Raw genomic sequence first — 14,752 nt, 5'->3', positions numbered from 1 at the left:
AGGGTTTACTTTCGAGTTTTCGTACATAACTAGAGTTTTCTTTCGAATTTTCTCAGCATGACGCTATATGAATCTACTCATAAAAGGGAAATGAACTTCTATTGCTCGATTAAATGCATGAAAAAATAAATTAGCTTGTCGTGCTTATTTTAAAAAAGGACGCATGGAAAAAGAAAAGGGAAGGAATAGAAAAGAAAAAGGCATGGAAAAAGAAAAGGGAAGGAATAGAAAAGAAAAAGGCATGCGTTTGCCGGGAGTCGAACCCGGGTCTATTGCTTGGAAGGCAATTATCCTAACCGTTGGACTACAAACGCTGCTCGTTGAAAAAGAAAATGAAAAGTTTTAATTTATATTAAATTTGAAAAAGTTAGTTGCCCCGACACTTGCACATGCACGGAATATGCCTGCAAGGATACCTCAAGGCTCGCCTTTGTACATTTCTCATTGTCCTTTCTGTGTTTCACAAGACTCGCCGAACGGTCAGCCAACTTAGGTTTTGCTTCATTTAAGACTGGTGCAAATCTTTCTCAAGATGTACAATTGGAGTCCAAATCTAGCATCACTAAATTCAAATTTCTCCCTCTCTTTTGTTTGCCCAAATAAAAAAATTATGCCGATAATAGTATCTTTGTCCATAAAATGTACTAACTCGCGGTTCGCAAGTGACAAAAATAAAAGAAGCAAGATCTGTAGTTGAGTTTCGTCGTGACTCGGGCCTATAAGCAAAAGGGACCATATTACCTTGCCAAAATGCAAAAGGGATTTTTCGTGATAAGGAAAATGGCACAAATGTGATCCTCAAACTTTTGGTACATGTGTCAATTTAGTCGTTTGACTAAATAATCCAGGGACTCGATTGAATTCGGGAATATAATAATCCAGGGACTAAATCAAACATTTGCCATAAGTTTGAGGACCGCGTTAAACTGATTAAAAGTTCGGGGACGACATTGCACTTTGGACTAAATTTAAAGACCATGTTAAATAAATTAAAAGTTTGTCCCTCGAAAAACTCAACTGAAGAACTCCCAATGATTGGTTACAAACTGAAACTGCAGACAAACAGAGAACCTGGGACAAAAAAGAGGAGAAATTTTGAATCCACGCGCATGGGCCCTACAGTTTCCATCGGCGCGGCCCAAAAAACAACAACGGTCCTCGAACGATCTCTGTCCGAAAAGCCCAGTTCCTCCAAACGCGCACCTTAAAATATTCCCAAAAAAAGAACTCGCTAAAAATACAAAAAAAAAAAAAAATCATTTCATCGTCTCCCCCCTCACTCTCTCTCTCTCTCTCTCTCTGTGAAAACTCTCAGATCTTCCCCCATTTCCCCCACCCGAATCTGATTCCGACCCTTCCCCCCACCTCTCCCGATCCCACGCGCCTCCGCCGCCGCCGCCCTACTCGTCCTCCGCCGCCGCCGCCGCCGCTCCTCCTCCACCATCTGCTCGTGGGCCGAAATGGGAAAGGGCGGTTCTGGGTCGGGGTCCCTGAGCGAGGGCGTGGTGAAGAAGATCCTCCTCTCCTACACCTACGTCGCCGTCTGGATCTTCCTCTCCTTCACCGTCATCGTGTACAACAAGTACATCCTCGACCGGAAGCTCTACAACTGGCCCTTCCCCATCTCCCTCACCATGATCCACATGTCCTTCTGCGCCGCCCTCGCCTTCCTCCTCGTCAAGGTCTTCAAGCTCGTCGAGCCCGTCACCATGTCCCGCGAGCTCTACCTCTCCTCCGTCGTCCCCATCGGGGCCCTCTACTCCGTCTCCCTCTGGCTCTCCAATTCCGCCTACATCTACCTCTCCGTCTCCTTCATCCAGATGCTCAAGGCCCTCATGCCCGTCGCCGTCTACTCCATCGGGGTCTTGCTTAAAAAGGAGAACTTCAAGGCCGACACCATGGTGAACATGCTGTCGATCTCGTTCGGGGTGGCCGTCGCCGCCTACGGGGAGGCCAAGTTTGACCCCTGGGGCGTGATCCTCCAACTGGGTGCCGTCGCGTTCGAGGCCACGAGGCTGGTCATGATCCAAATCTTGCTCACTTCCAAGGGGATCCAGCTGAATCCCATCACCTCGCTGTATTACGTCGCCCCCTGCTGCTTGGCCTTCCTGTTCGTGCCGTGGATCTTCGTGGAGTACCCGGTCCTGAAGGAGACCTCCAGCTTCCACTTCGATTTCGTGATCTTCGGGACCAACTCGCTGTGCGCCTTCGCTTTGAATCTGGCTGTGTTCTTGCTCGTTGGGAAGACCTCGGCCTTGACGATGAATGTGGCGGGGGTTGTGAAGGATTGGTTGCTGATCGCCTTCTCTTGGTCCGTCATTAAGGACACCGTGACGCCCGTGAATCTGTTTGGTTATGGGCTGGCGTTCTTGGGCGTGGGGTATTATAATCACTCGAAACTGCAGGCTTTGAAGGCGAAGGAAGCGCAGAAGAAGGCTGCGCAGGCGGATGAGGAGGCGGGAAGGTTGCTGGAGCAGAGGGATGGAGATGGAATGGGGGAGAAGAGAGATTCGCAAGCCTAATTTTTGATCGAATTTAGAGATAGTCGAATATCGAGTTGAGTATGGAAATAAGTTATCAGGGAGTCTTTGGTGGATACAATTGGTTAGGAGGAAGGGCAAGTGAATTGAGTGGCATGTCTCTCAATTTCCATTTGCACCATTTGGTATGTGGCATTTACCTTATCCTTGTCATCTGCTAGTTAATGATGTCTTGTACTTGTGGCAGGGTCGAGATTCACGTCTATTATTGCTTTGGATCTGATTATGTGCTTTACTTGAGTTGAGGAATCTCTATGGCCTGCTATATTTCCCAGTTTCCCCTTTTGTTCTTCATACTAGCGATGTAGCGACTATCATTTACTGAGTTCAGTGCTTATTGACTCTTATGAATTATTTATGTATGCGAGTTTTTTTCTTGAGTTGCTGGATTGGTATAGACATTGCATCTTTGATTTTGCTGTCCTTGACTCTTACTTGAACACCATGAGATTTGCACGTGTTTGTGACTTGTCAGTACTTTTTGAAGGTAAAGCCTTTACGGGACGACATTTAAACGTGAAAGATAATGATCGGTAAATGGTTGTTGCAGTCGCTAACCTAGGCACTCTTTAACTCCTGGCAACGGTAGATATCATCATTTCACTATATGAATCCACCCGCCATTCTTATTTGGATGGTTAGGTCGGTCCGTTCTTCCTTTGCATTGCCCTATATTTTTCACGAGTAATGAGATGCATATTTTGCTAGCAGATTTGTAAAACGTTATGTGGGTGAGTAGATCTCGTTCATTAGCATTGACATATGATGGAGGAAAGGGAATGCAGCTATCACTGTCACATTCATTCTTCACTTTGCTGTGGAAATATTGAACTGAGATGTACTATGGAGGTTATGGAAGTTCAAATCTGGAGTGTGCGAAAATAAAAGCTGTCTCTGAGACTTGGCAAATGATTCAACTGGTACCCTCTTAGCATGTGGAGTAATGCTGACCAGCCCTGAATTATCTGTATTTCAAGTCTCAAAGTTTGGCAGAATTTGACTTATAACAGATTAGTCTCCATGAAATCTTCCTTTTCGCATGAGTTAGTTCGTTCTATAGTTCATGTCCCTTGTCTTAGCAGGGATATGCATCCTCAATTTTCGAGAGAGGTAAATCAGCATAACAGATGATGACCTATCATCCAAACTGACATTGGTTGTTGAGAAGTCGCTACTAATGTTTTCTTCTTCGTTCCAATGATGTCTCATCTAATGATCTCAAACGCACAGTGTGACTCAATCTAAACATGTTGAGGATACTGCAGCCTCAATGGTGGATGAGATGTAGTAGCCTGTGCTTTGTGCAATTTGCCTTGTTTCGATGGACTGTTGTGAGGTCTTAACTTTGGACAATCTGAGCAGTGCAGTTCATATGTACCATAAACTAGAGGGAACTGCATCAAGCTCAATGTGGCAAATAAATCTCTGTTTAATCACACTTCTGCTTTTCTCGACCTGCAAACTTTTCTGTCCTAACTTGATGTTGGATTCTTCATTTTCCGCCCTTCAACGAATGGAATATGTTCTCATCGGCCTCCTCGAACTTGGGATGATTCTTTATCGACTCAACAGTGGATCAAACCGCGGACGATGCAAATGTCATTATATCGTATGTTTTGGTTCCGGTTGTCTCGAGCTGGTGCAGAGTTCTCTGAATGTGTTGATTCTTGCGTTCTCTGTGCTGATAAATCCCATCCTCAAAGAGGAGAGTGCATCTTGTTGGTAATGGTGGATTGTTCTCTCATGTCAGGAAGTTCAACTCAATACTGATGCTGTTCAAAGTAATTTCTTCAGATAAATATAAAGTGGGTATTCTTTTCTTGGTAAATAAAATGAGCCTTTATTCGTTTTTGTTTAGTAACTTTCCTTATCACAAAAAAAAAAGTTTGAACATCTGCATACCGAAAAAACGCGGCCGAACACTGTAGAGGAAAGGATTTGGCAATCGACTTCACGAAGTCGTCAGATCCGACAACCTATTGTGCCTGTGCTTGAGAGCTGACGCCAACGATCTATGTCGTTCTATTAAAATCTTATGATTCGAATTAGCATTCACCTATGTGAATGACAAAAATACGTGGGAAAATGACACAAAATAGTTTCTAAAGATTTGCTCAATATGCAATACTGTCTTTGATTTTTAATTTGTTCACTGTGGTTCTTAAACTATAACCCAATGTGAAATGTGATCTTGAACTTTTAATTTATTCAATGTGGTCCATGAACTTTTAGTACATGTTCAGTTTAGTCCATTAACAATGTGAAAATGTTCTATATTGTTCCCGAAATTGAATTAATAGAAGCACAACATTGAACTTTTTCATATAGTTCAAAAACTAAATTGAACATGTACAAAAAGTCCAGATATCACATTAAACAAATTAAAAGTTCATTGATCACATTATACAATTTGATCAAAGTTGAGGGGTCATTTGTGTCATTATCCCAAAATATACGTATGAATGTCGAATTTTTTTCCCTATTAATTTAATTTAATTTATTGCCAAAGGTCTTTTCCATTCGCGGGAGTCTCCTCATTTGATGGTCAAAATCCATCCACGTCACTCCTTCCGTACTCGCTCCAAAAGGGAAACCACAAAAAGCCAACGCACTTTCTGACGTGGCACGTCCTACAGGCCGCCACGTCTGACATCTCCCGTCTCCTTCTCCTTCCTCCTTCCTCATTCCTCCTCCCTCTGCACTTTTTCTTCCGGTCGCAGGAAAGAGATCGAAATCGAAGCGAAAGAGGCGCTGCTTCGCTTCCTCTTGTCGATCGATCGATCGGTCATCAACCGGCGAGACATGGCTCACCGAACCGTCGTGCGCCGAGCTCGCTCCGTCGCTCGTGCTCTCTCTCCGTGGCCTTCCCGCCGTGGCGCCGTCGACGACGACGTTCGCGCTCGCTTCCGCCGCGGCCTCTCCGGCTCCGATTCTCCGAAGCGTCCAGGTCATACCTCTCTCTCTCTCTCTCTCTCTCTCTCTCTCTCTCTCTCTCTCTCTCTCTCTCTCTCTAGCTGCATGCGTGGCCTGCGGCGTTCTAGGATTCGTTGATTTCGGTTCTCTGGTGAGCGGTGACTGCCTCGGGCTTCGGTCTCTGCTAACTCGCCGAGCAAGTAGTCGGTGCGAAATTCGTGTTCCGTTGACCTCTTTCCCGGGCATTGGTCAACGAATGCGATATAGTGATAGGCTGAAGCTGGAATTGCGACAAATTTTGAGGTGCTGACGACCGTGTGTTCTGTAATTCATAGGCGCGCGTAATGTAGGATTATATCCGTGATGCCAATTCGAGCTTTTTCTGGGGCAAGTATAGATTTTTTTTATCGCGGCATTTATGTCTTGATCAGAAAGGCTACGGATAATCGATGTCATCAATTATTTCTAGCTGGTAATTATAAGTAATAGCCACTTGAGAGATTCGGACAATCAATCAAAGAAATGTGCTCGAATTGTGCTCCGATGGTGGACTTATTCCAGTCTTTGAGCTAGTATTTCTCTTCAATGCGTGGTCCGCATTGGGCAAATGCTAGGGTGAAAGATGGGTTGTCCTAAAGCACCTTCTTTTAGGTGTCATGTCTGGCATTGTACTCGGTGAAGGGTCCGTGCATCTATGTTAAGTTGTTTAGAGAACTCAACTTTTGGTTCTGAAAGCAAAACCCATTTTCAGGCCCACTTGAACAATACAAGGATCTCATCAAGCAGGGAAAGCTGCAGCATGATTCTTACCAGGAAAGCGTAGCTATCGAATTGGAAAATCTACTCGGGCGGCTGGAACAGTATGAGAAAGATATGGAAGAGTATCATGTATTACATATGCATTTGCCTTGTTTAATTCATAATTTAATTTGGTAATCATCTTTAAGGAACTCAAATTATGTTACTTATGTTTCATTCCCGATGGTTTATCCTTTCTCTATGCAGATGAAGCTAGCCAATTGGGAGAACAAGAGGGAGGATGAACGCCGCAGGATTTTGATGGGAGAAGCAGAGATGAAGCAGCATGGAAATATATGGTCATCGGTCAGCAAGCAGAGAAATAAGCTGGCTGAGAAGTGGATGTCTCGGTAAGCCCCACTCAAAATGCATTTGAAGAAAATATGGCATTTTTTTAAATGGTTCTTTTCTTGATATTCTTATGAATTTGTAGGCTTCGACACATAATTTTTGCAATCGTATATTAATATGAAGCAAGTTGCTTTATGGAGTTATTTCTTCTTATTTGACAAATCTCCTTTGCAGGATGTCATGGAAGTGCAACTACTCTAGATGTGGTTATGTTATATGTCAACAACATAATTGATCAATCACTAGATACGTTATCAGCTCGCCTCACGTGTTACATTTGCTTCTAGTCCTAATTTTTTGGATGATGTCCTCCCCACTTGCTCTACATTATAAAATTATTGATATTTCTGGAAATAATGCTTCCTAATTTTCGTGATGACACTATTTTATTGGAATTTGAACTTCAGTTCGCACTTCCTTATTTGTTGGATATTGCGTTTTTTCACAGAGAAATGCATGGACGATAAAGGTTGATGTCTGCTAGCTGCATTGATTAAAGAGGCATATTTTCCAATGTTTTCTGCTTTATCAGGAATAGGCCTGAACCAGGAGTTGGAAAATGGGTCTCATATCTCAACAGAGAGAGGAAGTTGGACTCAATTGTTGGTCGGCGTCCTACTGCACCTCCTGCTCCAAGAGGACTTTACCTGTATGGCAATGTGGGAAGTGGTAAGTTAGTAAATTCTGCTGTCACAGGAAGAGACACGCAGCATAGTTCACTCATGTCCTTGCAGCAGTATAATCACTGAGATTGACTTTCCAATAGGGTTTAGATGTTCATATCAGCAAAAGAAAACTAATAAAAACTTAGCATTGAAATTATTGTCTTCACTTACTTTGTACTGCCCAATTGTTACTTGTCGAACATTAAATCTGTTGATAATTACAGTAAAATTGTAGGGAAGACAATGCTTATGGATATGTTTTATAGCGCTACCGATGGTATTATTAAGCATAGAAGACGGTATCACTTTCATGAGGTAAGCCTTTTCTTCAATGTCTTGAAACTATCCCCTTGTTAAAAAGCAGTGCTATTGTGTACGTTTTTTTTAGACATTCTCTTTCTGAGTCCTTTCCTGAGCTTGTGATGTTGCCTTTCTGGTTTTATGTAGGCAATGCTTGAGATTAATGCACGCATGCATCAGATTTGGAAGAAACAAGTAGAGGACAAGCCTTTGCAGTCCAGTATATCTAGCTGGATCATGAATCTCCCCTTTGATACAAAAGTTAAGGAATGGTTGGCTGCAGAAGAAAGGTACAAGCAAGAGGTACAGATGAAGAACATCCTACCAGCGGTGGCAGACATGTTTCTCATAGATCAGAGAGAGGATCATGGAGGAGCCAGTGTTCTTTGCTTCGATGAGATACAGGTAAACGCTCTTGTGCTGTGTCCTAATTTGGTTATTATTCTTGCAGAGATGCTACCTTGACAGATACATGGGTCAAAGATGATCTCCAGAGAAATTATCTTGGAGATGTTCCCGCATGTTTTTTGACTCCAAATGTTTTTGCTCTCTAATGCAGACTGTTGATGTATTTGCAATTGTCGCCTTATCTGGAATTCTAAGCAGATTATTGAGCAGTGGAACAGTTCTTGTGGCCACCAGTAACAGAGCACCAAATGATTTAAATCAAGTACGTCAGCCTTTTGTAAAGCCGCAGAACCTTTTGCCTTGCCTAGCGACTCATTGTACTTAGGAAGCTTTATTTGCATCTGTATTACCATGTCGGAATTTATTGACCGTATAAGCCATGAGTTTTGCCAGTCGCCGAATTAGTTAGTAGGTTGGAAGAATTCTCTTCGAGTCTGGAGTATGCTTATCTAATATTAGCGAAGTATGACCATGTGCTCTTCTTGCTTCACATAACTTCTGCCTTTTGTAAGTTGTGATACAGGATGGAATGCAGCGGGATATCTTTCTTAAATTAGTCCGGAAATTGGAGGAACACTGTCAGACAATTCTGATAGGAAGTGACATTGACTATCGACGTCTTATAGCAGAAAGATGCATAGACCAGGTGAAAGATGGTGTCCTGTGTTTTCTAATTCTTTTAAATGGGAAAGTGCACAAGCGTACAACCAGTATTTCATATTTTTCTGATTGCGATGTTAAGCATTATAAAATTCAAAGCAAGTTACTATATTCTGAGATGATTTTCTATCATATGGTTGTTGAGATGTCAACTATGCAAGTGCAGGCTCATTTTTTGTGGCCTTTAGATGGCAATGCTCAGAAGGAATTCCAGAGGGTTTGGCATGAGATAACAAGCAAGTCAGGTGGACAAATAACTTCCACGACTCTAGGAGTGATGTTTGGAAGGTACTCCATTTGTTTAAGTAGTAGCATGTCTATAGTTTGATGAAAGTGCTGTAATGTATATAAATCATAACAGAACACTGAACGTTCCAGAAAGCTGCAATGGAGTGGCACGGTTTACATTTGAGCATCTATGCGGTCGGCCGGTACGGTATTTTCCTCTCTTTGAGATTCCATTACTTTATGTTATCAGTCTGGCATCCAGTAAGTTTCTTATTCGAGATCTTGCTTTACATGCATGATGCACAGTCGAATCTCTCTTCATGATGGGTTAACATGGGCCGAGCTCTGTTATTTAGCAGCATGATGTGAACCTTTATGGAAGAAAGAATTTTCAAAATCTACAACATAATTAAGAAAGAGAAAAATGGAATAAAGGAGCTAACCATCTAATTAGGAAGAAACAACAATGCTGAGTACAGTCTCTTGGAAAGCTAATTGGGTATGTTGTCTAATTTTGCTTTCTTTTAGAAAAGGGATAAAGACAACATATGTCCCTCAACTTTTTGAAATTGTTTAATGAGGTCCCTGAACTTTTTTTTGTTTGTGCAATTGGTTCCTTGAAGTATATGCTCTTTTGTTCCAGTTGCGGAAATGCTGACATGGACAAACACATTGGCGCCACATTAATGCTGACAAGACAAATTAGTGCTTACATATAATTTTCATGTGTGGACTGGATAGCATATCCGAAAATTTTCAATAACAAAAAACCAAACCTTAAGAGAGAAAGAGAGAGAAGAAGGGGGAGGCAGCAAGGGGCAGTGGTGGCACCCCCCATGTGCTGGCAAGGGCTTGGCTGCCCTTGCCGACTGCCATTGGGGTCGGGCCAACCCAGGTGACACCTGGCCAGGGTCGCGCAGGCTGGACCAGATCTGGCCTGGGGTCGCACATGCCATGCAATATCCTAGGGTGGCTCGACCCAAACTGCTGATTGCCGAGGTCACCCGACCTACGATCAGGTTTACTTTTTTAAAATCAAATTTATAATATTAATTTTGTTTTTTTACTATTCCATAAATGTCGTATCCTTCTTTATTTTTTAAATGCCATTAAGGCTGCCTTGTTAGCATTTGACGGCGACTTAACAACCACGACGGCATTTTTTTCCATAATTTTGATGGAAGGAACAAGTCGTAAAAGAAAAGCATATAGTTTAAGGACCCAATTCGCACAAAAAAAAAGGTTCAAGGACCTGATTAAATAATTTGGAAAAGTTCAGGGAGACCTCTTGTGCCTTTCTTCCTTTAGAAAAATAGTAGTTGCTGATGTTAAAGTACTAAGAGTAGAATTTCTTGATGATTTATAGAAAAAGAAATGGTTCTGCATGATCTTCATTGCCTTCTTCCAGAGGCAAGGAAGTTAATTAATCTTGTCAATTTGATACTTTCCTGGAAGTCTAATAATGTTCTCTTACCTTCATTTTATGGACAATGTCTCTGAACTTTCAAGTTAAGTTTATTAACGACCTCTAACCTCCTTTTATCATGTAAAGCTTGTTGCTTTTGTTGAAGGTTTTTTCCTGTCATGCACAGGTGGGAGCTGCAGATTATATTGCAGTTGCTAGGAACTATCATACTGTCTTCATATCTGACATTCCCAAAATGAGCATGAGCATCCGTGATAAGGTACATCACCATTTTTTAAGTACTGACTCTATTCATTCTAGAAATACTGCTCCATGGAATCTCTTATGTATGGCAAACAATGGTATCAAGTTCTGATAAAATGGAAGTAGAATGTTGTCTGATCGGACATGCAGATGAAAATGTAACAAACTCATACATGTTGAAAATTTTTATGTGTGTGTAGACGCATGTGTGTCTTCGATTTCTGTTTATATACTGAGTCTTTAATTCCTACCTGCCTCTCAACAAGACGGTAAGGGATTTTTGTTAATCTTACCCGCTTTTTTGCGGCATTTCTCATAGAATTAATTACTTAAAAATTTCAGGCAAGGAGGTTTATCACCCTCATCGATGAGCTATACAACCATCACTGCCGCCTAGTTTGCTCTGCAGCTTCTTCTATTGATGATTTATTTCAAGGAACTGAAGATGGTACTCTGTTTGATTTGGAGAGGTGAGTCCTTTTTCAGTAAGATAATTATTCCATCCGTTGCAGTCCAGAGACAGGAGCACAGATGCAGTCTTCAGGCTTCAAGTGTTCTGATTTTCCCATATTAAGACTTCTTTGACTGAAATGGTTTGGTCCTGCCTTAGAATTAAGCAAATGTAGCAATTGAATTTTTAAATGGACCTGTGTTCCTGCAGTTTTCTTATCATTTTATTTGAGTAGAAGCAGCATCCTAGGCCTATATTCCTGTCCACAGAAATATATCCTATATTGCCGAGAACCTCTATAAGAAACAAATGTTGGCATGGTAACATGTGTGCTTCCATCACTTTAATGATTTAAAGGATTTATATCCTATAATCTTCATGTTCATGATGCAATATGACATTTTTGAGTGATCCTACCTTATTCAAATGAGAAAACTCTGGATGCTTGGAAAGAAGGAACGGTAATATTATAAACGGAAACCCTGGTTAAGAATGGTATCTATGTCCCAGAACCTTTCTGTAGCAACTATGGATTTCAAAACCAGGAATTAGTAGCTACTGCAAACCCAATACTTACTATTTTCAATGTTCTAGATTTTTTTCTACAAATGTTTTGCTTGTCTTAAGTTGATGAAATTGTTGTGCTGGCGTAACAGGAATTTTGCAACCATAAACTATTTACTTGAATTAAGTTTGATGCTTGGTGGCTTGATTCAAAACTATGAACTTATCGCTGTTTGTGTATATCTGCCTTGCGCAGCTTTCAATTTGAGACTGAGATAGAAGGAAGTAAACTTCGTCGAGATGTCTTAGCAGAAGGCAATATGAGTTCTGGAGGTGCACCAACTGGGATCATATCAATGCTATCTGGTCAAGAAGAAATGTTTGCATTTCGCCGAGCAGTAAGTGATCCTCTTTGATCTCTCTCTTCTCTCTCTCTCTCTCTCTCTCTCTCTCTCTCTCTCTCTCTCTCTCTCTCTCTCTCTCTCTTGTTCAAGGGTGCGGAGCTGCATTTATTGGGCAGAGTACACTTTCATTAAATGTAATTGTCATTTCCCCATTTGAAGTTGGCGCCATTGCATGAGACATCATTAAAATACTAGTGAGTCAGAAACAAAATTGCGAACCAACTGTTTTAATCTCACAACTACACAGAATTTGCTAGTAAACTGAGCTCTACTTTCTTGCTTGTTTTAGTTTTTTGTTACTTCTTTTTCTTAATATTGATGCATATGCCACTGGATGGATGATATTTATCTAATCTAATCTTGTACGGTTGGTTCTATGCTAGATCATTTTCTTCGACTTGGACTTAACATTTAGCTGTCCTTCCTCAGTTATGATCCTCCATTTCTGAACTTTATGGGCTTCATGCAGGTATCACGCTTAATTGAAATGCAGACACCTTTGTATCTGGACGGAGTTCAGAGTTATCATCCTTCTTTTGAGAGACATCGCCAAGAATTGGAAAATTAAAAGTAGAGTGAATCACGATCTTGTGAAAAGTGATAAAACTATTATCGCAGTTTCCAATTGTTCTATTTTCTGTCTATTTGATGTCCAACAAAAATAATGTGATGTATTATTCCGTTAGTGAGTGCCAGATGAAGTCCACAATCAATTATACAAAATTTATTCTTCGACCAGGTCTCCCCATTATTCAGGTGGGCCCTCTTTATCATTATCTTTTCTATTATCTTTATGATGGACCTATACTGAGAGAAATTACTTCGTTTGTCAGATGTCTTGACCTTGGCCTTTGCAAAGCAATAAAAAAGAACATGCCTTGGATTCGTCATTCTTTTTGACAGAGTGACTTGATGGATTCATCATGCGTTTTGACAGAGTAATTGATGATGGAGCATTTTCTAGAAGTTCCATAGATTACATGCTGATTCTGCTAGAGTTGATTCATGCCTATTCGCTGCCTCCCTGGATGTTTCTTGTAATGGAAATCTAATATCTTAGTCAAGACGATTACACACTGGTGGTTTCATGTTGTCGTGGGGCAAGTTAGAGTAACATCTGGTAATGTACAGGCTACATGTGTAAAGCAGATTCCTTGGGTATTTATCATATGAAGCTACCTTCACAACAAAAGACATGAAGTTACTGGTGTTGTCATCAGGCTGTTTATGCTTATACAGCTTGTATGTTGAAATAAACCTTCCAATTTTGGCTCGCATTCTCATCAAACCCTGCATGCAAGAGAAAGCCCTGATAAGCATGATCATGACACTTATTCTGCCTCAAGATTGAGAGAAATAGAAGATTTTGTTACTGTGTATATTCAACATTGATCTTGGCATCAGGGTATCTTGAGATAGCATTGAAAGCCTTGTTAGATAGGATCATTGTTGCAGGGCACAGCTTGCTTCGACAGTAATCGACCACTTCAACGAACATGGTTCCTCCTCTGCAGGGCCTTTTTGGTCCACTGATGCATCTCACTCGATACCGCCGTCCATAGGCTGCTTCACTGTCCCATTAGCCATCGTTTGCTGCGATGAAATACCCTCCTTCAGGGAACTGATCCTGCGATGAAATACCCTCCTTCAGGGAACTGATCCGGGTTGTATCCCTTGCACCTGGTGGCTACATATTAAGACCAGAAAAAATCAGCAAAGCCAAAGTAATTTTTCTTATGCACCCTTTTCAGCTTTACATGCAGGAGCTAGGAAACTAATACTCCTATATTGTAGCCATAAGAAATTTCTTATGTTGCAAATTGTTCTAGTCGATTTTGAGCAGCATTAATAAGGTTTGTGGCTCATAAATTCCATCAAAGGTTTCTTCCCGTTTTCTTCTCTTCCCTCCATCCTGAGATTTGACTGAAGACGGCCTTTGCATTTGGTGCTGAATGAAGATAAACTAAGAAAGATGTTGGAACAGGAAAATAGAATTGACTTTGTCATACGCAAATATGGAGGATCATAAGGCATGGCAGTCCCAACATCCCCTAGAACTCTCAAAATAACTAAGCACAAGATTATTAGACATAGACTCGGTAAGAGTGACTTCATATTGTTCTTGCTAGTATAGCACCAGCATAGAGCCTAGACGGAGGTGGGTCGGAGAGAAGGCTTGTGGTTCTCAAGCAATTCTCCTCTTTTGATCTTATTTATAGGCACAATTGAGTCCTGTCCATGCATAGATTTAATTCTCCCTCTCTCTCTCTCTCTCTCTCTCTCTCTCTCTCTCTCTCTCTCTCTCTCTCTCTCTCTCTCTCTCTCTCTCTCTCTCTCTCTCTATAGTCTCTGCTTGCACAAAAATGACTTTTTTTTGGTTTTTGTCATTTGTGCTATTGAAGTTCGAATCGTATACGTTTTCATTTTCTGTTATCGTGCCTGTTTAGTTCAATTGGAACTGATGTCATCTCCATTGTCCTAATAGAATACATTGAAGGCTAGCTCTACACATGACAAAAGTTTATAGTATTAAAAGTGCAAAAGGTTCACAAGGAAAAGTGGGTAGTCTCATTCAACTCCATCATGTATAAAATTGACGAAAACTGCAACTTGTATAAATGATCAAACTTTTGCATTCACAAAGCACAAGGCGCTCCCTTTTAAACTAATGCTACCACCTTTTTTTTCTCTTGGCCATGAACTAATGCTACCACTTGGAGATAACTATGCGGCCACTACAGATTTAATCAGCTAAGTACCCCTTAAATATACTATTTCTCTTATAAACTGCTCGAATGGGCATGAGGTGCTGTCATGTTCCAATTGGTAGTACTCACCGGATAGCTAGTCCGATATGTAAG

At 41.2% G+C, this 14,752-nt stretch overlaps 2 protein-coding genes, 1 non-coding gene and 1 pseudogene across 6 annotated transcripts; 2 read left to right on the top strand and 2 right to left on the bottom strand.

Annotated features, from left to right (window-relative positions):
• Window positions 1–242: 242 nt before the first annotated feature.
• Window positions 243–314, bottom strand: TRNAG-UCC (transfer RNA glycine (anticodon UCC)). Its single transcript has one exon. It is a non-coding gene; the product is annotated as a tRNA-Gly (tRNA).
• Window positions 315–1,289: 975 nt separating this feature from the next.
• On the top strand, window positions 1,290–2,920 carry LOC115674377 (probable sugar phosphate/phosphate translocator At5g25400). The gene has a single exon (XM_030596753.2). It carries the CDS (start codon window positions 1,461–1,463, stop codon window positions 2,520–2,522), a length of 1,062 nt encoding a protein of 353 aa, XP_030452613.1. The 5' UTR covers window positions 1,290–1,460; the 3' UTR covers window positions 2,523–2,920.
• Window positions 2,921–5,242: 2,322 nt separating this feature from the next.
• On the top strand, window positions 5,243–13,179 carry LOC115674491 (uncharacterized). Of its 4 annotated transcripts, none has more exons than XM_056310893.1 (16): window positions 5,243–5,487; window positions 6,205–6,341; window positions 6,459–6,601; window positions 7,135–7,271; window positions 7,503–7,582; window positions 7,715–7,972; window positions 8,127–8,237; window positions 8,499–8,621; window positions 8,802–8,923; window positions 8,997–9,066; window positions 10,456–10,548; window positions 10,875–11,002; window positions 11,744–11,885; window positions 12,361–12,461; window positions 12,578–12,647; window positions 12,829–13,179. In XM_056310893.1, exons 1-14 carry the CDS (start codon window positions 5,343–5,345, stop codon window positions 12,457–12,459), a joined length of 1,788 nt encoding a protein of 595 aa, XP_056166868.1. In that variant the 5' UTR covers window positions 5,243–5,342; the 3' UTR covers window positions 12,460–12,461; window positions 12,578–12,647; window positions 12,829–13,179. The 4 variants fall into 4 exon arrangements, with proteins under 4 accessions (XP_056166868.1, XP_056166866.1, XP_056166867.1 ...); XM_056310891.1 differs by having other exon boundaries at window positions 12,725–13,179; XM_056310892.1 differs by having other exon boundaries at window positions 12,361–12,647.
• An 81-nt stretch (window positions 13,180–13,260) lies between these two features.
• On the bottom strand, window positions 13,261–14,115 carry LOC115674492 (EG45-like domain containing protein; annotated as a pseudogene).
• Between the last annotated feature and the right edge of the window lie 637 nt (window positions 14,116–14,752).

Source organism: Syzygium oleosum, unplaced genomic scaffold (genome assembly GCF_021117445.2).
Source record: "Syzygium oleosum isolate NSW1041296 unplaced genomic scaffold, Sole_v2.1 Sole_v2.04, whole genome shotgun sequence".
Taxonomy (NCBI): domain Eukaryota; kingdom Viridiplantae; phylum Streptophyta; class Magnoliopsida; order Myrtales; family Myrtaceae; genus Syzygium; species Syzygium oleosum.
This window is presented reverse-complemented; position numbering and strand designations above follow the sequence as displayed.

Excerpts from the sequence above, each read along its gene's own strand:
- LOC115674377 (XM_030596753.2), top strand. The coding sequence starts at position 1,461 with ATGGGAAAGGGCGGTTCTGGGTCGGGGTCCCTGAGCGAGGGCGTGGTG.
- LOC115674491 (XM_056310893.1), top strand. The coding sequence starts at position 5,343 with ATGGCTCACCGAACCGTCGTGCGCCGAGCTCGCTCCGTCGCTCGTGCT. Across the intron at positions 8,622-8,801 it reads CAGAAAGATGCATAGACCAG|GCTCATTTTTTGTGGCCTTT; the intron begins GTGAAAGATGGT and ends ATGCAAGTGCAG. Across the intron at positions 11,886-12,360 it reads TGTTTGCATTTCGCCGAGCA|GTATCACGCTTAATTGAAAT; the intron begins GTAAGTGATCCT and ends GGCTTCATGCAG.